The 24,893-nt window shown below is 51.0% G+C and overlaps 1 protein-coding gene across 1 annotated transcript in view; it reads left to right on the top strand.

The window, feature by feature from the left end:
- Positions 1-24,893, top strand: part of LOC143367993 (uncharacterized) — a 124,317-nt gene that overhangs the window by 88,175 nt on the left and 11,249 nt on the right. Inside the window, exon 4 of the mRNA XM_076810286.1 lies at positions 6,786-6,815. Coding sequence (XP_076666401.1) covers positions 6,786-6,815 — 30 coding nt within the window. The remainder of the gene's footprint in view (positions 1-6,785; positions 6,816-24,893) is intronic.

Genomic DNA, 24,893 nt, shown 5'->3' with positions numbered 1-24,893 from the left:
CCACGCGGGAGTGCGTGAAGCAGAACGAAACGAGGATACCGGCTCCGTGTCGGCTTTCGACTCGGTCCTTCCTTTCGGCCGTCCTCCGATCCGCGAGAAAAAGTTTGCTCCGATCGGTATCGGGCCGCGACGCGACTCCCGTTTTTCTGCAATCTAAGGATCTCCGAGACGGCCCCGTCGCCACGGAAATCGAATCCTTCAAACAGACAATGGAGCAGGGATTTTATTAATCCTTCCAATTAACATCCTCTCGCCCTGGTACCTCAGCCATCGACGACCGTCTCTCTTCTCCTCTGAGCAAAAACGATCAGGGCGCTCCGTTTAATGTCACTTTCACCGAGATGCTTAACGCTTAATTGCGCCAGGCGTTGTCCGTTTCTTTGCGCCGTTAATCGCATCGTCTCCTCCGCATCGGCGACACCAGTAATCGCGAGCTCGATCTCAGAACTTCTACGGGGGCCATCCTAAATATATTACCTGTACTTCAAATGGCAACGAAGTGCACCTCTAGCTCGACAAATACGGAGCACAGTCCGGCTACCGGGTCTCAAGAACCAGTAGACTTACTTCTCCCCTGTCTCCTCCATCCACGCATACCCGAACGATTCGAATTAACTGTACCCCATCGATCCTGCTCCGCCAATAGGCTGCAATAATTTGCAAAAAACCGCGGACAAAGGGAACAAACGAGGTACATTTCCGGAAGCAGTGCGGAAGGCGGATTCGAGAGTCGACAACCGTGCGGAACAGTGGAGCGAGCGCGGAACAATGGTGGCGCGCGGGACGAGAGAATAAAAGGAAGCGGGCGCGATTAGCGGGTCAACCGAGGGGAGATGGACGAGGGGGGGCTCTTACAGCGACAACGCACGTACGACGAATCGTTAATGAGCGATTAAATAATAAGTCGCGACGGTTGCTGGAGCCACGGGCCCAGCGATAAGTCCAGCTTAGCGGGCCAGAGCCGTATTATTTACGGGGCGCGGGTGAAAGCGTTAGAAACCCCCGAGAAGTAATAACCAGGGGGACGTGTACGCGGATTAAAAGCCGCGACGCTGCTGGTTCCATCGTTTCGGGGGACGTTTCGCGATTTGAGATGGTAATCGCGAGGGAAATTGATGGATATCTTGCGGGATGGTAGTGAAAATGGGGGTAAGAGTCTTCCCACAGTAGTGCTGTTACAGAAACCCACTGTCAGCTTTGCGCCACGATCGTTGGCGAAACGGCGAACAAGGATATCGTTGTCTACCCGTAGTAGAAACGATTAATCCCACTAACCACCGCCGCGAGGGTATCCCTTCTTGGCGGTTGTACACGCGCTGACGTCTCACTCGCGAAACGGAATTGATAGCGGCGCAATTACACGCGCAAATTGTAGCCGTCGTCTCGTCCGTCGTGCGGCAGGGCCCCCGTCTGTCCATAAAATGACAATGTACTCCGTGGCAGAAGCGTGCTGGTACACGCTAAAACGTTTAGATCCGCGTCCAGAGATAACCTAACCTTCGTCATAGCTTACCGAGCACGACGCCGGTTCCCTCCTCGCCGAGTTTTCCTCCTCTGCATCCGCCTGCCACCGCTGCCATCCTGGCGATCCCTTCGGGATGGCAACGAGGTAACGGTAGGCCCCGGCTTTTTTCACCTTTAGTCGGCCAGTTGGATCGCTTAATTCTCTGGAAAACAGTTCCCTTACAATTAGCCCTGGGGAAACTTGTTCCTAGTCTTCGTTCGCCTCTGACAGACGGTGAGACCTGACCGTGTGTCTCTGATTGCGAGTGAAGCTAAAGGAGTTTACTGAAGTGCCTGTTCTACTGTGACAAATAGGACATCATTGACTGTGGCCAGGATTTAGCAATTACCAGAGAATTACAGCTCTCGCTGGGGTACTAGACACATTAGCACGTTAAGGGGTTATACCTAGTCAGGCGGCTGAAAAGAGGCGAATGTTTGTGAATTTTTTTTTAAAAAGCGGAAGCATGTATTGTTACAGAACTTTCTGCGCTTAAAAGAGAAACATTTAAAGAACATTTGGTAATTTTTTCGTAGAAAAATATTTAGGTTTATAATAAAGTAACAACCGACATCCAAGAAGCATTTTTAAAAATTTGATTTTGCGGTGAGCACTGCCATTCGGAACCAGATTATCTAAAATCAAAAAAACAAAAAAGATTTCGTTAGTATATTAATGTATCCTCGGGTTGACGGAGAGAATTTTCTGAAATATTAATTTAAAACAAAATGGCGGCTATTTAAAGTTGAAATCTTGATTTTTTTCGCGAGATTTTTGCACGAAATTAGATAACAATGACAAAACACAATTAAAAGTGCATTTAAAAAATTCTTCCGTATACATTACAAGTAGCTTAATAAACGAAAAAAAGTTTGACATTGTTATTCATTGCATTCACTGAGAAAAAAAAGCCTGAACGTTGCCGAATTTCGCGGCGTGATTACCAGAATGACCCCTTAAGTTACTACGTATAACCTGTAGCTCCAGTCGCGGATAAGAATAATCAGTTGGCAAAGCAGCTGTACGCGGGACATAAGCTGTTGCCGCGATAGGTTAGAGGTATCAATAATCTATTGCCGCGGCGGACATGCTTAGTTAAGATCTATCGCTGGAAATGTAACCACGTATAATCCAGTAATACATTAAGCGCACGTAGGCACGACATGCCATTGTAATACGTCGGGAATAATTACGAGCACCTGTTGCTGCAACAGACTACCCACAATAAAGTTACCCCCGTGATCCAGCTGGCAGCAAACAGAACTTGGCACCATCCACCTGCATTGTAAAGCATCCAGGAGCATAGTCCGCTGTCTCGCTAGCAAGCCCAGCTAAATATAACTCACTGTTTTCCTTGAAATAGCTCCACCTAATTGGCCAGCGTCGCGCCTTGCATAATTAATCCCGGGCGGGCACGCCCCAAACGAATCTTTCACTTTCGAATCCGCGCGACTCTAGCCTCTCTTCCCGCGAAAACCACGGGCCTCGACGAACCCCCCATTTCGAATTCGCCCGGTGCTCGTCGCGCGTGCTCTCCAGCAGGAATCAAGAAGAAAACGATCTTGTAGTTTCACGAGCCGCAGAAAATCCCGCATTCGCGGCGCCCGCGCCGCGCGTGCTCGTTTTTCAATGAACGCGAGAGGGAAACGCGACGACCGCTAATGAAAAACAAGCGAGCGGAGGGCCCATCTCCGTTGCAAGCAGGCGGCGGTCACGTTCCTCGCCTAGACCTCGTTTGAATAATTCTCTAGTTTGCAGGGAGGACACAGTGGACGCTGGTAGTCTGGTTCTCCGGCTGAGAAGTGTCGCGCCCCCTCGGCGCAGCTTTACGAGCTCCTTACGCGCTCGTTACGTCACCGGTGCTCGCGAAATTTCGCACCGAGCACTGGCGAAAACGACCGTCCCCTTTACGCGCGTGCATCCAGTTCCTCGCGATCGCCGCGCGACCGAGAACAGGACTGTCGCAGAGGTGCGTTAATGGGGCGACGATGGGAAAGACACTTTGAAGATTTGCACGAGTTTCGGAGCAGCGGAATGATCGCTGAACGGGGACACCTGGACAGGCCGCTTCTCCAATTTTTGCCGCCATTATGGAGAACGCTTGCTGCCTTCACTCTCGCCTCGCTCGGCTCTCCGTGCAGTCGCGATAGTCGACGCTGTAAAGGCGTCCGTAAAGTGCCCACCTCTTTCTAATTACACCCAGTAAATCGTTTAAGATGCCGAGCCATTACACGGTGATCCTTTACTGCGCATAGGTAATGATCGCGCGCGATTCCGCGGCAGGACGATCGCTGGCCTCCCTGTTTTTCTTTTCGCGTGCGGGTAGACGGTCGCGCCACGGCGATGGATCGCACGCGGAACTATTTAATAACGATCGTAATCTTTGGTAAAATACGAGCCGCGGCGTCGTTAATTAAGCGTACGGCGCGAAAAGGGCTAGGAGGCCGGCACGGAGAGGGGGCACTGTCGCTGCGGCTGTTGGCCGTGAGCGACCTCGTCGTCGCCCTCGTTCTTCATTTGAATAATTTTCTAGTTTGCAGGGTAAACACGACGCTCTTGATAATCTGTTGTCGCGCCTGACGCTTAGTAACTGTCGTGCAGCGGGGACACGGACCAGGATGAATCGGTGCCTGAACGGCCCGTAATTTCAACGCCCTGCTATATATCTCATCGTCCCTCGTCGCTGGTAATTCTATATCGAAGCCCGTCCACTTTCCGCCCTCACGGTTACGCGGCGGGAATTCTTTAAGGGGACTTGGCAGTCGAAAAATTGATTTTTTATTGCATTTTCCGAAAGTACTATCTTTACTGAATACAATGCCGCTTGGTTTATAGTAAAATTCGCAAAATTGCAGATTTGACAGCTAAAAACGTCAAGCGGCAACAGATAGCGTCGCCTTTGCTCAGAAACTTTAAATACGTTTTCTCTTCATTTTTTCCTGATTGCGAGCGAATTGAGGTTCAAATCGACTTGGAAAAAATTACAGGATGTGTAGAACATGTGTCATTTCGGCGCAAACCTCTGATATGGTCCGTAAAAATTCGAGACTTTCATAAAAAAAATTAAGAAGTCACCGGATTTTTTTTATGAAAGTCCCGAATTTTTACGGACCATATCAGAGGTTTGCGCCGAAATGACACATGTTCTACACATCCTGTAATTTTTTCCAAGTCGATTTGAACCTCAATTCGCTCGCAATCAGGGAAAAAAATATTCGAGAAAAACGCATTTAAAGTTTCTGGGCAAAGGCGACGCTATAGGTTGCCGCTTGACGTTTTTAGCTGCCAAAGCTACAATTTTGCAAATTTTACTATAAACCAAGCGGCATTTTATTGAGAAAAGATAGTACTTACGGAAAATGCAATAAAAAAAATCGATTTTTCGACTGCCTAGTCCCCTTAAATGCTGGAAGCCTTGGCTTGTTTCGTGGCGCGTTACGGGAATTGTGATACCAGTTTAAAGGGTAGATGAAAGCCTGAAAGACAGAGACACTTGTTTCCCTTAACTTCTAGTTATAATTAAGTTACCCGGTCTCCTTGGAAATCCATGTACTTAAAGTGTCAGCGGACCTGTGTTTTCAACAGCTTTACAGCCGCGTTAATCCTGCACGGGGCAGTCGAATGGACTGTTAAGCATCGTTCCCCGCGCGGCCACGGTTTCGTATAATTCCCTAGTTCGTAGGTGGATCACGATCCTGCGGGTAGTTCATTGTCTTGCCAGACACTTGGAAAGTATCACTCCTTTTCCGCTTGTCGCCTGCCACTCTGTTACACTGTGCTTTCGACACGTTTCTCCGTGGCTGGACCGGGGTCGCTCGTCGAATCGACAATCGTGCGCAGCTGTCTGAACGCACAGCTCTCGAAAAGTCCTGATGGGTAGCCATTTGCCTAGGAATTCTCGGCCCGCACAGGCGTGCGTAGAATCTTTCAGAGGGCCACCAAATTGATCGCGACTAAGGGAAGATCCCGAACCCGAAAATTAAAAAAAATTCTGAAACTTTGTGAATATGTACGGGATTTCCTCCTGATTACAACGCAATTTTTGTTTGCTGCGCAAATTCACCCGAAGGGTGTGAAATTAACCCCTGAAAATTCGTAAATCTTCCCGATTTCGTGTTATAACTCGCGAACTGTAAAAGATAGAAAAAAAGTTTCACGACAAAAGTTACTTCTTTTAATTAGATCTGTCATTTGGTATAAAAATTATTTTACAGTTCACGAGTTATAACGCAGAATCGGGAAATAACCAGATTTTAAGGGGTTAATTACACCCCCTTAGAGTGAATTTGGGCAGCAAACAAAAATTATGTTAAAATCGGGAGGAAATTCCCTACATATTTACTAAGTTTCAGAATTTTTTGAATTTCTGGGTTCGGGATGTTCCCTTGCAAGACGAAGAATCCGAGGTTTTATCTGCAAATGCAGCTGCGCTTAAAGAAGTTCCTTGTTGGAGCACCACTGTCCTGGACGGTGCACATTCATCAGGCGTTTATCTCCGTCATCGACGTCACCCACGAAACGATTTATTCCGTCCAGCGAGCAGAGACGCGAAATAATTCATTTCGGCCGCGTCCCCGCGGATGCGAGCCGCGCGCTGCTTCGGTATCGTCCTGCTGGTGGCCACCGCGAGCCTCTGGCCGCCAGATAACGTATGGGTTTCGTGGATTTTCCGGTTTCAACCGGCGGCGCGGTGACGAGGAAGGAAACAGGAAATGTCGTTGCCGGGGACGTTGCACGTGAGCTGTACGCGCGATGAAAAGCAGCCGCTTTATCGCGGCTCGGGAGGGAAGCGAGCAAGCGAGCAAGCGAGCAAGCGAGCAAGCGAGCAACCGAGTCGCCGAACCGACGCTCGTTTTTCAGCGTTCGTTCACACTTCCTCCGTGGTGATTTTCGACGGTCAGGTTTGTTCCGCACGGGATGTCTATCCGTGCACGAGTGCTTTGTCCTTAGGGCTCTCTGCTGGAGGAGCAGGGTTTGAATCAGTCGGTTAAATAAACTCGTCGGTCGGCAGGTTCCTTCTAAAATGAGCTGAAGTTTAGGTTAAGTTATCTTCTTAAGTTAAGTTGAAAAACAGTCCCTGACTGAACTTTGCCTTCGCTTTTGTCTTTATTGACTCTCTTTTCGTTATTTTCCGCTTGTGTTTTGCGATAAAGACGTTTAATAATAAAAAAAATTAGAGCTGATTCAATTTTGACGATTAGAAGGAACGACATATTCGGCTGTAAATTAAAGAAGGACTCGATAATCGTGAACTAATGTTACGGTGTTGTTTCTGTTTCAGATACGAGATACACAGGACGAAAGGCAACAAGTGAGTACTAACCCCTCCCCCGTTTAAACTTTAATTGCTGGAACGCAGAGTCACCGGCAGCCCGCGGTCGTCCGGAGACCCCGATCAGCTTGAAGCTAGTTTCCTCTTTCTATCCCATTTCCTGCGACTCGTGCTTATGCTAATTTCCCTCCGGAGTAACGAGCTTTTTTCTGTTTGCAACACGCCAGCTAGCCGGGAACGATTAGAAATCTCAGACAATGTCGACGAATGAGCCCCGGCCGTTGATCGATTCTACATTGTTCTGCACTTACGCCGGCGATGAACGGTAACGTAACCGCCGCCGACATAGTAATTACATGCAACCCGGTGATACCGTGAAATATTGCGCGATAACGTTTTCCCCTTTAACAGCGAAAGTATCGGGCCGACCTGATCGGAGGGTTCACCGCGGTCATCAGCGATCCACGCAGCAGAAATGACCGACGGCGCGAGTGAGTGCAGAACACGTAGTAATTATTTGCAACCCACCCAGGGAAACATGCCTCTTTGAGAATACCAATGACCTATGGCGTCGCGTGATACCCTCGACCGGGATGAGATCACTTCGTCGAAATCCCCCGTTTCGAAAGGGGGCGTGAATCATCCGGGAAGCATGCATTTTCATTACGTTCGGCAAGCTCGGGCAACCGTCTGCCCTCGCCTCCGGCACCGAACAAAGGATGCCCAGCAACAAAAGGAGAACGAATCGAAGCGCGTTTCCAAAGAGCTGCCGGTTCACCGTCGACGCTCCGCGCGCATTACTGTATCATAATCCGCCGAACAAAGCTGCGATAACGAGCCGCGCGAGCATACACGGTCGCGGCAAATTGCACAGATTTTTTTCTCCCCGGTTAATTGAAATTTTCGAGGGACGCCATCAGCGGCCTCCGCCTCCAGCGGGGCGCATTTGAATTGCAAGAGCAGCAGGCCCCGTTTCTCCGTAATAAAACTAATTAAAAGTAATTACGAACTGTAACAAAGGGGATCGGTAATGGGTGGCGTGGCGCGGAGGGGGGCAATTTAAGCAGTCCGCCTTGGAAACGAGGAATGCTAATTAGGCTTTTAGAAAGATTCCCCGGGGGGCAGCGTTCTTTTTCCACGCAGTTCACGGTTTCTTAGGGAAGGTGGATGCTCGGCTGGCCGGTTCTCGCGGCAGCGTTACGAAATTTCGATGGCAAGAAGCGAGATGCTGTAATACCTCGGTGGTCGAACACGATCGATCGCTCGTGCCTCTGCGGATGGATTTTTTTTCCACCGGGCACGGTCGCTTCTTGCCCCGTGGCCCCTCAGCTCGCGCGGAAAAGTGTTAAAAAGCGGAGTACCGTGCGTACAGCGGTCGTACAAGCCCGGCATATCTTGTACGGGCTTTTTCTGCGCGGTTCGCCGTGGAACCGCAGGAATTCCCGCGATGAAATCGGAGAGAGGAGCAGTCCGCGGCTAAACGCGGACAGAAAAAGTCGCTGCACGAACATTGTATGGCTGGATCGACTCCGGATCGGGCTGCGATACTCCGCTCCCGATGAAATTCAATTTCCTCGGACAGGCCTCGATGAATAAGGTGTATTTAATTGTAAAGCACAGGGCCTTCGAGGTCTTCGCGGCCTCGCGCGACCTTCGCATCGCGGTTTTCTTTTTTTTTTGGCAAATGCGTGACGTCTCCGTTAAATGGAACTATCGGACGCACGCGAGACACGTCGTGTAATGCATATAGAAGGAAGAATTAAATTTAGAAAAGCAGAAATAATATCTGTACTCCTTCATTTTTCCAATTCTATTGTATTTTATAACTGTATAAATTAAAAAGATGTTTCATTTTACTTTGCTTTTACTATTTTTTTTTTAAATATAAAGTTAAAATCGACAAGTTTAAATGGAAAATTAAACGTTTCTCGAAATGCGGCACCACTCCCCCAAGAGCGGCATCTCTCCTACAAAAAGGATGCTTTCAGTTTCAATCTTTTAAGGGTGACAAATATTAAAACTTTGACTTTCTTTAATATGTATCCTTTGAGAAAAGTTTCATTGCAAAATTTAGAAACGGTGACAATTTCGCGTAAGGTGCGGCAACTCTCCCACAATTATCCTACACGTCATTAAATTGTCAACTGGGACGCACCCCTTGCGCGGAGTACACGCCGTGCTCGCCTCGTCTTATCTCGCTCGTATTGTTTTTGCGTCGTGCCGGTATCGTGTTCCCATTCGGCTACCGACTTCGTGTCATATTTGTACTATCCTCGTGTCCTGCATTAAACGTCCTCGCATCCTTCATGTACTGTTCACCGTACATACTTGCATGTACCTCCTTTGCTCGGCCTTCGTACCTCGCTCGCGTCGCGTTCCCGCAATTTTTCCTGCGTTCCTGTTCCGCGCTCCTCCCTTTTGGATATCACTTTCATGCCACCTTACTCGTACTCGTAACAGTCCCCATTCAAGCTGCTCCTTTTGGACACCATTTGGAACACCGACTCACCTTCAAATTTTTCCCGCTCCATTCTCGCGTCACTCCCACATTTTTCTCGTGTCACAACCCCGGCGCAACGCTCGTACCCTGCGCTCCAGACTCGGAGCACTCAAAGACAGTTTCAATAAAGCGTCCCCAAGGTCGCGACTGCTAGGAGCACCGCCATCGACCCGCGATCCTGTCAGGGGAAATGAAGCCTCGGTTAACTGCTGACTAACTGGAGCCCTCGCAATTACGAGCGCAGATTGTCCACGAATGAAATCCACGCACGCGGGCCACGTCGCCGGCTAATGAAAGGAGAGTTGCGCTCCCTCGGAGGAAAAAGCTCAGATTGAACCGTCTCGGATTATGCAAATGCGGAAATTAATCTCCGCAGCGGGGCTGCCTACAGGGTGGAAACCGACCGTCCGATTTGCTGTTACAATATTACATGTTAATACTTGGTAACCGAGGTAATTATTCCGGGGAGGGTTCAGGTGTCACGTCACAAGCGGCCCAGCCTTGTCTGTCGCTGTTGAAGGATGAAAGGCGCGCTGGTGTGCCCTTCGCTGCGGTAAAAGCATCTGTCAGGCGTGCTCATGCGAGCGAAATTTCGCTGCGTACGGGCTGCCCTTAGGACAGAGCGAAAAACGAGCAGCAAGGGTGGATCTTGATCAAGGTCGATGCATTCGCTAAAGGGACACCGCGGTTTCGAGCGAATCAGGTTTCCGAGCGGGGCGACGTAAAAATTCTGCCGGCCCTAATTCTCCGGATCCTTCGGTCCTGCAGCTAGAATACTGTCCACGAGCTCCTAGTCGTCTGTTTGCCATCGCGGCGATCGATTTGCAACTCGTTCGCCGTCGGTTTATCGACCCTTCCCATTCGTCAGGCCTTCCAGGGAGCGGAGTGTAATTAGCGCGTCCAAGTACTGGTAATTAATACGTTTCTTGTGGCAACCCCCACTAGGATCAAGCTGGATCACGCGGCTGGTCGTTAGATACAAGCATCGAAGGGAGCAGGGTATCGAAATGTCGTGGAATTGGGTGGAGAAAAATGGCTTTCGCGCGGGATACATTATGGCCGTGGAGGACGAGGCAACGAACGGGTACTTGGTTAGATTTAGGGCCAACGCCCAGGACCGTCTCTCTCGTTGTCCTTTTTTTACACGCGTGGACACGAGAGACGGGCCCCGCTGAGTACCTGCAGCGGTTTAGGCCCCGACGATCCTCGGCCTTTGCCATTGGCGTGAACAAAAATTTCGGGCCAACCTTTCGCGACTACCCTCCCGTCTCGGGTCCTTTCGCTAAACCTGACGTTGAAGGATGAAAATTTCGTTAGGGAGGTAAAGGGTGGATCAAGATTCAACGTTGTAGAGAAGAAAGTAGTGTTTAAACGAGGTGCTGCTAGATCACTTGAAATTAGATTTACTGGTCAGCGCAACACCTATCTCAGAACTGCAGCTTGGAACAGGTCCCCTTGGCGAATGTAAATAGCGATCTCCGTTCCACGTTCCCGCAGGACAAGTCAAATAGCTTCGAGTGGAGTGCACAGCCCACCGCTATTCGCTCGCAAACAACAGGATTGTAGTTCTGACTGCAATCAGCGTAACACCCACATGCACCGTGCTACGTGGAGATTCCCACGGGTCGATCTGCATACAGAATTCCATCAAACGTCTGATCTCCGGGGGCTACTCTCTCCCCCAAGTGCCCCATGGACACGATCCCTGACCCCCCTCGGCCAGGTCGATGCATCTCACGCAACGGCCGCCGCAACGGCTCCGCCTGCAACGCACCCATAAAAACGGCCATCGAATGGGGGGGACGTGGCGGTGTTGCGGTGCGCATCGTGTCTAGCAATTAGGGATGCGATCGAGAGTATCGCGAGCAGTGTTTAAATTTCATAGAACGTGTTCGACATCCTTTCGCGCGCCGTAGAAAAATTGCGTCGCTTGTAAACGGAGTCGGGGATGAAGTAACCGTGTTGCAACACTGCGGGGGGACTGGGAGAGTTCGTTTCATCCGCGCAGGGGAATATTCCCGCGGAATATTTACTATTTGGAAGATTCCGTAAACGAGGCCGATGCGATGAAGCTTTGTACCTGACTCAAACCTAACCAGATCGGTTCAAAAGGAACAGGAACCGAGCATTACCGAAGGCGCATTTACGAGGATCCTCCTACTATCACTTATCTCCGCGTCTCCCACCTTCGAATCCTGTACGAAATCATCGGAAGCAGCAACCTGCAGCTTTTCATTCCACCATCGATCAGCAGCGAGGCGCAGCAACGGAAACTGCAATTTCCAGCTGAAAGTGGTGGTTGAAACGAGATCTTGCAGCTATGTTTCCTGAAATCCCTTGACGATTCCACCCCTGCCGGCGGTCGGCCTCACGAATCCCTGGCCCCTACGCCAATGGCAGGCGCGAAGGGAAGAGAGGCAGGCAGGCAAGGCAGCCAAGGCAGGCACGAAGCACGAAAAAGAGTTTGCCATCGGGCGAACACTTTCCAGCGGCGAGAGAGAGCGTTAGCTCGCGCGAGCGCGAACGCTGAACGCGAACGCGAACGCGGAGTTCCACGACCGCGTTTCGGGACAACAGCACGCCGCTACCCAACCAACGTGGGGGCCCCCCGTCCTTGGTCCGTGTCAGTGGCATAGACCATACAGGGCCCGTTCAAGGTCGAACCGAGGGGACCCGAGCGTCCGCCGGCGAGGCACGACGGGCCCTCGGCCCGACCGCGACCGACCGCGCTCGAGCGCCAGACGCGAACGCTCGAACGCTCGACCAGCCGAACCGCCGCGAGTACGGCGGAGGGGGCCCTCTGGCTGGGCGTGGTGGGGGCAGGAGGGGCCGCCGAGCCGATCGAGGGCCTCAGCCAAGTGTCATCCTATACCCGTGTGCCTGCCACGTCGTTTCGCAGCGTCTCAACGCACATTAATACACACTCCCTCTGTGTACACTAACAAGGAGAGGTTCCCAGGTGTTCACCTCCGATTGCTTTGGTTTTTGGATATGTTTTAGAGGACCGAAACAGAAGAAATACATGTCTTTTTATTTTAGCCTGCTTGAATGTTTAGGGGGTGAAACCACCAACGTTCATACCGGGTACAAAATTGTGTTGAGTAAAACTTCATGTAAATTTCATTTGCGTCAAAATTCGGTCCTCTAAAACATATCCAAAATTCAAAGCAATCGGAGGCGGACACCTGGGAACCTCAACTTGTAAGACGACACCCGCCCGCGGTTTTCATTTCTTTCGCATCCTTTTTTCCCGGCCCCGTCCTATCTTTCTTCGTCTTCTTCTTTCGATGGCTGGCCGGTGTTCCTGCTGTCGCTGCTCCCGCTGCCGCCTATGCGTTGCTCGTTTTTCGATCTTTCGGGGGTCCTCGCTGCGATACCCTCAGGGTCCCCGGGCTCCTTTTATTGGCCACGCTCTCGGGCGTTACCGAGAACCGAGGCGATTTCGCGGGTGATCCCCTACCGAAGATGAATTAAATGGACCCCGAGATACGAAATCTCGGCTACGTGATCGATCGGTACACGGTCCACGGGGAACCAGGGTCGATGACATCGGGCCCCAAGTGTACGTATACCGGCGGAGCTCGCCCATGCGGGAAGATTCGAGTTGACGATTTTCTCGCTAATTGGCCGGCTTGATTGTTCGACGGTCTTCTGATTTCTCGAAGCGGTTCGGTGCAATCAGTTCTTCCGTCCGCGTGCTCCGTCTAAACTCTGGGAAAACCCTTCAGATGTTTTAAGGATGCACAGTTGAGACCAAGGTACTGGGCCCAAGTTTGTCCTTTCCCGTAATTCCCGGATTTATAGTGGCGAGCTCCTCGGAACCTGCAATTTCAGGGATCGCTGCTGGACGTAACCGACCTTCCTCGGCCGAGGATTACGGCAGACCGATTTTAGCAATCCCCTTCTCTCCGCGGAGGGACCCGCGCGTTCGTGATCGTCTGATGTAACAGGTTTCGCCTGGCCGTGGCAACGAGCCATGGAGAAGCAAACACCGGATTTCAAGGTTATTTAATAACAGGAGATCCGATGCGAGGCACTTAGTCGCATGCGACCACGATTGAATCCTTTTCATCGCGACGATTTCACGGACAATGGGGGGAGCTGCTATTTCGTTTTCCCGCTTTCCAACTCGTTTAATTCTAATCCTTCGCGGAACGAACATCGATGCATCGCTCTCAACAAAAATTGAAGTTACGAACGGTACTGCCATCCAGCAATGTGGTTGGTTGCAGCGATGCGAGGCTACGCCATAAAAGGGCTAAACTTGATATGCAGCGATTGCCGCGGGAGTTCCGTTAAATCGGCCCCATTTGACTGGCCGACGTTCGTGGGCCCCCCTCCCCCAACCCCTCCGATTTTCTCGCGACGCGTGCTCTTCCGGCTCGCGTGCTCGTCGATGGTCGCTGGGCAGGCATCGATAAACGCTGCTGTCGTTAATGCAAAGTGAATCGCGAGCCGGAACACGCGAGTTGTCGCGCGACGACAGGCCAGGCGATGAGCGACGCTGTCACGTCGTTACAGATAACGGGCCACCTGGCCAAATAGGCCTGCTCCGTGCCCCATCGACGGCCGTCCAGGATCGATAACGTTGCCCGTTTCGAGTCTAACGTCGATCCATATTCCATCGACCGATCGTACGCGATGGAAATGTTTGTTCCTCGTAACGAGGCGCGTCGTTACGATTCTCGCGGACCACGGTACAGTAGAGGGGAAGCGGACTTCGAAACGGGATCGAGGGGAAACCGAGCCGTTTTAGCGGAGAATTTGTGGGGGTGTTCGAATTGCTTGCGTTTCGAAACGGGGAAACTTTAATCATGATGGTGTGGCATTGTTGGAATGAACTTGGGTACGGGACATTCCATGCGAACTCGAACAGATTTCGGAGTAAATTTTCGTAGATTGCTGAAATTTGAATATAATGTAGTCTTTATTGATATTTAAACTTTTAAAATTTTAAAATTTTCAAAACTGTCGATTTTACAGCTGTTTGAGGTTAAGTGCTGTTTTTTCAATACATTATAGCTATGGAAGTAGTAAACGGATGGAGATGAGCTTTACGGTGCTTATAGAAACGACATTGAAGTTTTAAGAAAAAATTATTTCAGTTTAAAAAAAAAATTGAACCATTTTTGTGCAATTATTTTAAACAAATAGGCTTTTAACATCGGCCGCGATTTTAAAAATCTGAAAAAGGAGAATATAGTTCTATCCTTCCCCTTGATGGACAAATTTTCAAAAATATGGACATTTTAAAATATAAGCACCGTAAAGCTCATCTCCATCCGTTTACTACTTCCATAGCTATAATGTATTGAAAATAAGTTAACACTTAACTTCTAACTGTAAAATCTACATTTTTCTAAATTTTGAAAAATCCTTTCAGGTACGTTTAAATATCCCTAAAGACTACAACATATTCAAATTTCAGCAATCTACGAAAACTTACTCCGAAATCTGTCCGAGTTCGCATGGAATTTCCCGTACTTGGGTTTCAGTCTTTGCGATCGTGCCGGTTCTGAGTGTTGGGAATTTCAGAAGATTTGGGTGGAATAGAATTTTAACAGATTCAGAACAGTTTGGATGACACGTCTTTGCGTAATTGGGGATTCAGTGGGTACGGTTCCAGTCGCGTCGCTTTCGTCTGACCACCACGGTCTGAATCTACTTAACTCGCTCAGCTCACTCTCCTCCAGTGTACGAACTCGCTAAGGGTCTGTTTCCTTTTTCTTTTGGCTCTGGGAAAATATTAAAGTGCCATAATCGGATTATCGCTACTGAAGGTTCCGATATTTTTACGGAATGGGCACTTTTAGCACCGACAGATTTGAAGACACGCCTACCGTAGCTTCTGAGAAAAGCAGGATCGATGGGTCGTTCGGCTCAACAAGACCGTTAAGATTCCAGCGAGAATTAACGAACGTCACGTCGTAAAGCTCCCCCAAAAACGGCTACCACTGATCGATTTTTTCCTTTCACGATATTCCCGTCGTTACCATCCGGGCAGCGCCGTGAGTTTCCGACGTTCAGCCAAGATAACGCTGACTTTGTGGCTTTGGAACGGGACGCGGCACCGACCTTGCTCCTTTTCCCCCTCGACAACAGCCGTAAAAAGGCAATTATGGTAATCGGCAGATAGGTTTCGAGGCACCAAAAGGATATCCTCGGTGCTTTAATTTCCACGAGCATCCTTTGGTCACGGGCGATAACGTTGCATCGGTAATGGGTTCGTAGCGTCTGCTTCGAATTCAAATAAAAGTGGTCGAAGCTTCATCGGCCATTTAGAACAAAAACAAAGAAGCAGCAACGAGAACGAAGGGAATCTTCAAACTTGAATCTAATTGAATTCAACTAAAGCGAGTGGTCGTAGTTCCCCTCAGATGGTAAAACTACTGTCGTCACGAAACGACAGCACCATCGAAATCGACGAGTAATAATTCAACGACGTCCTCGGCAAGCACCTGCGCGAGAAAGTGCGTTCGCCACTGGATTTCGCATCCGCGGCTGACGAACGGGGCGCGAGTTGCCAATTCGTAAAGTTGGCAGCGGATCGCGCGCCGCCCTCGAATGGCAGCGGTCTCACATTAATATTAATCAGAATTAGCGGATTAATAAGTGCCAGCAAGTGGGTTTCGTGTGAACGTGACCCCGAACCGCGCGCACGTCGCGTGCTTACGGTTAAACGGGCAGAAAAAGTCTTCAGACTATATATCGCCTTGCTATTCTGCGGCCGAATGCTTTGAATACTAAAATCTCTTCCGGGACTACCTTGGGAACTTTCGTGAAGTCGGACGAATCCTAAAATAGTGAGCTCCTAAAGTCGAGGGTACCGAAAGCCAGGGAATCCCAAACTCGGGCACCCGTTCTCGTTATGTTACTCTACTTCGCTGACTCCCTGATCAACCCAGAACCGTGTCCCCTATTTCACAGACGAAAGATCCCGAATTCCTTGAGAAGCTCTCAGACAGCGCGGCGTCGCATCTAATCCGGACCATTTGCACGTTTATTTACGCTCCAATTAGGGGCAGGAGGGGAAGCTCGCTGCCAGCCAAGGAACGCCGGACAGAAATTCAAGCGATGCGGCCAACATCCTCCAATAAACCGATCCGCTCGGCGACGTGCCTCTTCCACTTCCTGTTCGTCGTCTTTTCCCCCGGGGTCACCGGTGCAGGCCAGGAGGAAACGAAAAACGGATGCCACCTGCGCGGCGAAACAGAGAAATCGCGCTGATTGGATCGCCCCGGCGTTTCTCCGCGGCGATAAGAAACGATTCTCTTTCAGCTATTAATTAAGGAGCAGAAAGGGGGTTCGAGGAGGGGAGAAGGCAGGGGTCTGCTCTCGTCACCGTCGCTCAGGGGAATTTCCTGATATTTCCCGCGCTCGATGAATTAATTGCTGATTCCTGCTCGCCTCCCCCTCGAGTTGGCCCTCGCGGGTTTTTGCGATTGTAATTCGCTTCCTACCGCCGCTAGAAAAACCAGCGAGGCCTGCAATTAAAATCCTTGAGCGGCTGGGACCAGCTGGGTCGATGCACCTTTTCCACGGGGACCATGCGCGAGCGGCGCTGTAAAAACTCTGGAAAACGTTTGCACCGCGCTCGGCGTTCGTTAGGGGACTTCTTCGGGGTGCTGAGAAACTCTCTTACCCCTCGGTTTTCGTGGATCCCGATAAGATGATTGAAACGATCGCGGCAGATGGTGTCGGACCGCCTACCATTAATTATTCCCCTGCCATCCGCGCGATTGTTAACCGAGACGCCGCGAGTTAAGGAGTTTCTCCTCATTACGGGGAGTTATTTACAATCAACTGCAGTCGAAGAGTGTAGCTCGCGGAATTCTCGCCGCAAACAGTCTTTAACAGTTAGATCGTAATTTACATAAGCACACGCGGTTATGAGCGTGTACGCGCGAGGTGTACCCGGCATCCGCCGAGGAGTTATTCTGTATTAGAAATTCGCGGCGAGGAACACACTGCCGCGGAGAGTGTGCCTTTCTCTCCGGAACGTCAACTTTAGCAGCTCTTTAGCCGTTTACCGTGCAATGAAACCGGTAATTACTGGATCAAAAGCTCGGTTCCGAGAGGAGCGTTTGTTTCGGGATAATTACCCCCTTTGATCGCTCTCTCTCTCTCTCTCTCTCTCTCTCTCTCTCCCTCTCTGCGGTGTTCTGCCAAGGAAACGAAGCAGGGGGCGAGAAGTGTCACAATGCACGGTGAATTTGAAGCTTTTGAACTCGTTCTTCGACACGTTTCTTAGAACCTTTAAGAAAAGAAGCCACCTTGGCCGAGCACAGAAGTCTTCGGTAACTAAGGCGCCAAACAAGGACAGGACAAAAGGCAACTCTCGCGGCGAGAGCTGAAAAAAAAAACTGAAAAAAAAGAAGGCGGCGCTAGTTGTCACCATGAAGAAGCCACTGCAACCCCGTGGCACGCAGCGTCGCATAAATTTGCACGGGAAAGGCCTCGCGATTCCCAGTTCGATGTATCCCCTCGCTAATTTTGCACATCCTGTCGCGCAGCCCAGGGAAACGTTTCCTGCCAAAGCAGGTGCAGGACTTCTTTGCGGCATAATAAGCGGCGAGCGCCGAAGATGGCAGGCGAGCGAACAAAAGCGGCAGAAGGGAAACGGAGAGAAAGGGACGCGTAGGAAAAGTGCGGAATTTATTGTTCAAGGGCGTCTACGGGGCCGCCAGAACGTTACACATGAGCCGTATACTTAGCAGTCACATAAGAATGCGCGGAACACCGTTGGTACCGTAACGAATGCATCACCGTTAAAGGAAAAGAAGACTAGGAGGCGCGGGATAAAAGTATCGCTGCTTAAATATGCAGCCGTCTAACTGTAACCTGTTGAAGCCTCTCCGCTGGACAACTTTCCGTTCAATAAAGAAAAAAAGAAAAGGGGAAGTGGAAGGTACCAGGTCAGCCTGCGAACGCGGATGCATCTTCGTCCTAGAAGCTGGAGGATCAAAAGTGGAACGTAGGGACATATAAGGGACGAGCGGGCGAAAGTAGATCGACCGATAAAGCCGAATGAAAATGGGGTCGAAGGATGCGCGAAAGGTGCCTGGAAACGATATATGATTTTAATAATTCATGAACGAGCAACGCACCAAGATCCTAAGATACCGGCGAATAACCCTGGCATTTTTCAGCTCTATAATTGGCTGGTACGGGTGAAGCAATTATCGCTTCTTTTTCGGGGTGCTCGCGCTCGCGCGCGCCAACACGCGATTTATAACGATTCATATTTATGAAGGCAGGTCGCGTATACGCCTGCATAGCTGTCCCTTTCCAGTTTACGCTGAACGTACGATTTTAACTGGTTTTGCCCGCCCGATCTCGGTTATTTAACTCGTCCTCGCGCTTCTTTGCCCACGGCCCAGCAATTTGCTAGCGAGCCGGCGCCACGCGAAATAATGTTTCCCTGCGCCCAGGGGAAAAAAAGAGGGAAGAGAGGAAAAAACGAGCTAGCGAAATGGACGAACGAACGTCGAGCCGTTTTACGCGATAACCTCGCAATTAATCCGCGAGATTACCTACGAGACGCGGACAGTCACCGTGTAATGCTGTCTTTTCTCACGTGGAATCGCGCGACGCGATAATTATGCGCGCCTCGAAACTCAGCTCATTAAGGCGCGCTGAAAAAAACCGCGATTCCCTCGCGGCTGGCCCGGCGAGTGAATCGACGAGCGGGATATTTTAGTGGCCGGTAACTCCTGACGACCGAAGTTGGAGTGCGACCGTCATTACGCTTGATAGGGTTCGTTTTATCAAGTTGATAAGGTTTGCACAGCTGGGCGCACGTTTTGCGCGTAGACGTTTTTGCTCGCGCGACCCAGCGACGGCGCCTGAATGCAACAGGTCCGCGAATTAATGCAAATACGGGTTTGCAGGGCTGGGGGGAACTTGTTGTTTGTTGGTGTCAGCGAACTCGGCGGATCGGGCTGGGGCCCCTTTGTTTCAGCCCCCGAAGGGTTCGCGCTACTCAATACCGCGGTCCGGTATTGCACTCGGCCACGACGGGATGGGGAATGTAGCCGCATTGTGGGCAACAACAACAACACAACGACCCGTAACTAAATCCGCCGTCAGTTCCATCCGTGGAAGTCCTTGGAGCTAAGCGTCTGACACGCGTTCCTCGCTTGAAAACTTCTACCCGTGCATGCCCGTGGATAATCGATTCGATCGTAAAATCCTCTCCTTAGGCTCTGGTCGCGGCGCGAAAAACTGCTGCGATCCCAGCCACTCCTTTAATCGAAATTCTCAATGGTGGAAGAGGTCGAGGATCGACCGCGGTAGATTCTTCAAGATTTAGCTTCCAATTCGACGGGGAGGCATTTTCCACGATGATAGAATAGCGATTTCGGTCTGTCCGACGCGAACCTGGAGTATTCTTCTGATCGCCCCTCTGAACCCTTCGTTTTCACGTGTCGGAGCTTTCTGGATTGGCAATTGTATTTTGAGTCAGCCTGGATTACGATTATAATCGCTGCGGATTCAGATATTAGAGACTTGAATCTGGATGGCACTTGTCAGCATCCAGTTCCATGTGGCAATTTCACATCCGACAAATGCTCGGGGATTCTCGCGTCAGGGGATTAAGGTTCAGCGAGCATCCTCCCGCTGGTAAGTGCCACGAGGGGAAGCAACAACGGGTCGTAACTAAATCCGTGAGCAGTTTCAGCTCGTGGAAGGCCTTGACACTGCTCGTCCGACACACGTTCCTTGCTGAAGTTACCCACGTGCAGAGCCGTGGATAATCGATTCGATCGTAAAATACGCTCCTTAGGCTCGCTGCCCCCTTGCCACGTCCCCCAATCCACTATTCTATGCTGCTGGGACAACGTTTCTAGCCGTCACACACGGAATTTCGGTAGCTATTCTATCGTTCGCGTGCTGCGTTACGCGCACCTCTGGTCTCCAATGAGATCCACTTTGTGGAAAGCGTTCTAAAGGGCAGATGGTTACTCAGACCAGTTCCTAGACGATGTACTATTGTCTCAGTGAACAATTAGCCACTGCATGATCGCTGCTCACGAACATGAGTAGCCATCGCGTTATCAATTCGTTCCACCATGCATGTTAGAGGATTTCGCGAGGGAAACGCGTTCCAAGCGGTAGACCACTTCGCAGACCAGTAGTTCGAGTTAACAATTAAGCACCGTAGGGTTATTAATCAGTGTAACACTGGAGGTAACGCCAGGAAGCAGCGAGCTAGGCGGGAAGGTCGCGCGGCGCCGCGCGAACGCCTGTCCGGTGCCTGAAAACGATTATCGCGCAACAAAATTAATAGGCTCTAATCGAAGTTAATAACCCGTTAGCGCAGGATGCACGGGTTCATCGGGAAAAATCCGCACGATTATTTATTTCATCGGGATATATTGCTACTGGCGGCGCGAGAGTATCGCTCTCCATTTGCAATTAACCTCGCCGGACGGCGATCTTCTCGAGGGTTCTACCTTGAAACGTACTCTAATCTCTCCTGGCAACAGCGGCCAAGAGAACGTCCCAATCTACTCTCCGGGGAACTTAATAAAAAAAAAAAATACCTCAAAAACTGGCTCGAAGGTTAATCGCGCACGAAGGAAACGTGCTCCCCGGCTGAACGCTGAACGTCGTCTTGCACGTTCGAAGAGAAGGTGAACGTGTCGCGAGACCGCGACGTTACCCTCGCCGACGAATCTCCGTGGATGGCGCTCGAGGGGTTCGTCGCGTTTACGACGACGGCAACGGAGAGCTGGAGGATGATATTTGGGAGGGACGAGGGGTTGGTCGGTCTAAACGGGTACGAGATCTCCCGCAGGATCTCTCCCGCTGTGGAATCGCGTGGAGGAGACGGCTGGCTGAGGTGGCGGCTGGTGGCGGTGGCAGAGAGAGGCAACGACGAAGCCGGTGCCGGCGAGTGTGATGCCCGGCTAAATGTAAAACAAGAAGCACGAAGCCGGTCAGCGCGAATCTAAATATAACTACGACGCGGAGGCGCCCACCGATCCTCCTGTAAGAGCCTGCTGGCGATCTTCCGCTGGCGCATAGCTGCGATCTCGTGCACTCGAGCCACCTCTGCCCTCTGCGAACGAGGGACGAGGAGACGGACAACCACCGACCAGACGCCGTGCAACGGAGACAAAGAGAGGTGGTAGGGGGTACCGCGGACGCGGAGGATCGATGAACCTGGCCGATCGACGGAGATACACGGACGGAGGAGCCACCGTTGCTGGACGCTACTTTTGACGACGATCGGTCTTCCCCGTGTACCGCGGACGTCTCTCGGGTAAATGGGTGTGGACCTTGGAGAGCAGGTTAGAGCGATACTGGCCCAGCGTGGAGGGTTGCAGCTGAAGTGTTGCGCCTCGGATTTTCGCAAGGCCGGTGTATGCACTCGGCCAGGCGGCGGAGATGAAGCAAACAGTCACGCACCTCGGGTCCACCGGTTCGGCTCTTAATTGGCTGATCAAGGCATCAAGGAAGTTGCTCGTTTTTTGCCCGGCTCCCTCGTGGATTCCCCGCGATCGGCCGATCTTATTCAATTGGCCCTCCTTAATCAAGATGGGAATCGGCCGATCGGAGATAAGTGGGGGAGCTGGCCCGAACGGTCCCCACGCGGTTTGCAGTTTTGCGAAGTTCCTTTAAAGGCTCTCGATCGTCCGCTGGTCGTGCGCACCCTGAGCACCGTTGATGGGAGTATGCAACGAAGCTCGACTAATTATTAACTCTGCGTTCTTCGTCTCCGTTTTTGGGTGCTCGAGTTCTCGGGGAGAATTTATTCTCCGTTATCAAGACGGACGTAGCTTTACTGGACGTCCGAGGCACACTTCAAGTCCGATTCGAACTGGGGGAAACAGTTGACGCGTCGCTGCGATCGGAAATCAAACGTTTGATGTTGCGCAGGCGGAAGTCCTTTTGGTTTCTTGCTAATGGGACTCCACAATGACGATTGTACTTTGCATGGAGATCGTCCCGAGGGGTAACAATGTCGGAGCGAAACGAAGCCAGCCACTCTTCCTTCCTTCGGCTCGTGGGAAAGCCGGTAAAGAATCCACCTCCGCGGATCGGATGTAGCCGGACGAGCGATGATATCGGGTTCGGTCGAGACGTTCGGTCGTCTAAACGGGTGTACGATCTCCCGTGGAATCTTCGTTGCCGTGGAAGAATGCCAGCGAGAAAGAAAAAACCCGAGGAGACCCGCCTGCCTCGATCGCTACCAAAAAAACTTCGCTACCCGTGGTTCTTTAAACAATCTTCATGGAACTTGATGCGCAAAGACTGTACCGCGTAAGAAATACGAATCTCCTCGGGATTCATCGATTTTCCTGCAAGCCCTTGTAGTATTCAGAGTCCCAGGAACGTACAATAGTATTAGAGGAACTAGGCCTTCTGACATTTCGAGTGAGTTTACTGGCAGGTACCCAGAGAGGTTCAGATAAGTCTGGCAACCTTCGGATCGCCATTATTCAGCCCCGGGTAACGGAGTTGCCAAATGAATTGCGAAAAACCGTAACACGACATCGCACTTGGTGCGCGCCAGCCGCGTCCGTTTCGCGCGGGAAAGAAACCGATAAGTGTACGCAATTAAGAGGCGGGACGTACAAGAAAACATCTGCAATGTAGATGCAATCCACTTAGTGCAAGGCCTCCACTTGCACCGTTCTTAATATAGACAGGATCGGTAAAAGGGAAGAGAAACGAGTCCTCCGGTAGCAGGAAACCGCGATTCCTTTTTCGTCCTGATCCTCGGCGTCCGATCGCGTTGAAGAGATTGATCAGCCCGCGTTCATTAGACCCTGGGCCATGCCCGACCTTCTGACTCCGAGGAAAAACCCTCTTTTGCCGCTGTGCTGACTGCAGCGATTCCATATTGCAACTTGCTATCGCAGTCGATCGAAGGATAGTGGAAGTAACCAGCGCGTGATCGATGAGCTGCTTAACCGTGAAGTTTCTTCAGAGATCCAAATTCCAAGAGATTCTACGCATTGTTCCTCCATCCGCAGCTACGATTTGAATCTGGTTTCGCTGGAAACGTAGCATCCCCAGTACGCCTTCAGCGACGCGGGTCCCGAGTCTATTAATTATTTTCACTCTCGGTGATGCAGCACCCCCGGCGCAAGGAAAAGCAGCTGATGCAGTCGGTGGGATTTGAATGAAATTGTCTCGCGTCGCAGGAGTGCGCATTAAAGGCGGGAGGTTCCTGGAAAACGCCTGCTCGCCGCCTGTCATTTGCCTCTTCCTTTTCATTCCGGCTGCATTAACATTAATAAGCCATTAAATCGGTTGCCAATTCTGTCACGCGACAGTCATCAGGTATCTAGCCGGCGATCTCGCGGCTGCTCACCTTTTTCTTCGACTTTCGTCATTAGGAGATGATGGAAGGCTGGCCGGGCCGAGTGGACACTCGAGCGGAAGGGAAAGACGAGGAGTTTGGCCAGTCCCGTTGCTCGTAATTTACTATCCCCCTCGTTAGACAGCGCACGATAAACGCTCGCTGGATCTTCGCGGAACGTAATCGTGTTTACTTCCGACCACTCGACCGAGCCACTGGAACGCTGGTCCTCGTCGTCGCGCCGTTTAGATCTCAACTCGAGAGGAACGAGCCAGCGCCTTCTTGTCGATCTTCCCGGACAAGCCGATCAACGACGAAAGCCCTGTTCTCCGTTTTGTCCGCTTTACTTCCCATTTCGCGTTAAACCGCTGGAAAAGTACCCAAGGTGGGCCTCGCGGCTGAATAACTTGGGAAAGCAAGCGTCTCTGATCGAGTGCCGTAGAATCAAGTGTCAAAATTTAATCTCTCCTTTCTAAGACATCTGCAACCGTTCAATTAACGTAAACAGCTCCACGCGTGCTTCTCAATAAGGACAGGCTTCCACCACGCGGGAGGTTTCGAAACGTCGAATATTATTACGCGAACGACGGAGCGTCTGAAAAGTGCACCGGGAAAGGTGCGAGTTCGCCAGACGTTGAAACGGAACGTCGTGCAGGGAACAGCGCGCGCGTTCCCCTTGCTCTTTTTTCTCCCCTTTCCCTTGGTCTTTTGCTGCTCCCCCGTCCGACCGCAGCGGCCGAGCTCTCCAGCGAAGCTGCGGCTTTGTTATGAAATAGACTTGAAAGCGAAATGCCCGCTCGTTCGCCGTGGTACTAGCCCCGCTCCCCTTCGTCCGCCGTGTACTCCTCCGCCTGGGTCTGCGCTCCTCGTCTCTGGAGACAATGTTGCGTGTTACGATTCAATATTGCCGAGGGTCGATCGATTTCGTCGATCGCGTCGCCGTCAGTCGTGGACATGCGCTTTTGCGAACCGCAGACGGACGTGACATCGCGGGGTGGTTTGATGTTTCTCAATTTCGCTGGTGGTCACGGTCGAAAAGACTGTTCATTGTTGCAGGGGCCGTTCTCCTTCGATCTTGGAGAGTCTCAGGGACGCGGGAGGAATTCCTTGCAACTCGAGTATCGTACGAGACGAAGGCTGCGATGGTACTGCAAAGGAGGAGTAGCTACGGTGTCCACGGAATAGTCGAATCTCGAGTGGCCCGACAGTAAAATACACCCTGTCGACGAAAAATAAAGCACCCATTTATTAGCTGGACCTTGCGAGCGCAATTACCGCGCGAAATGACGCTGGATATTAATGC

This window comes from Andrena cerasifolii, chromosome 4, assembly GCF_050908995.1.
Source record: "Andrena cerasifolii isolate SP2316 chromosome 4, iyAndCera1_principal, whole genome shotgun sequence".
Lineage (NCBI taxonomy): Eukaryota > Metazoa > Arthropoda > Insecta > Hymenoptera > Andrenidae > Andrena > Andrena cerasifolii.
This window is presented reverse-complemented; position numbering and strand designations above follow the sequence as displayed.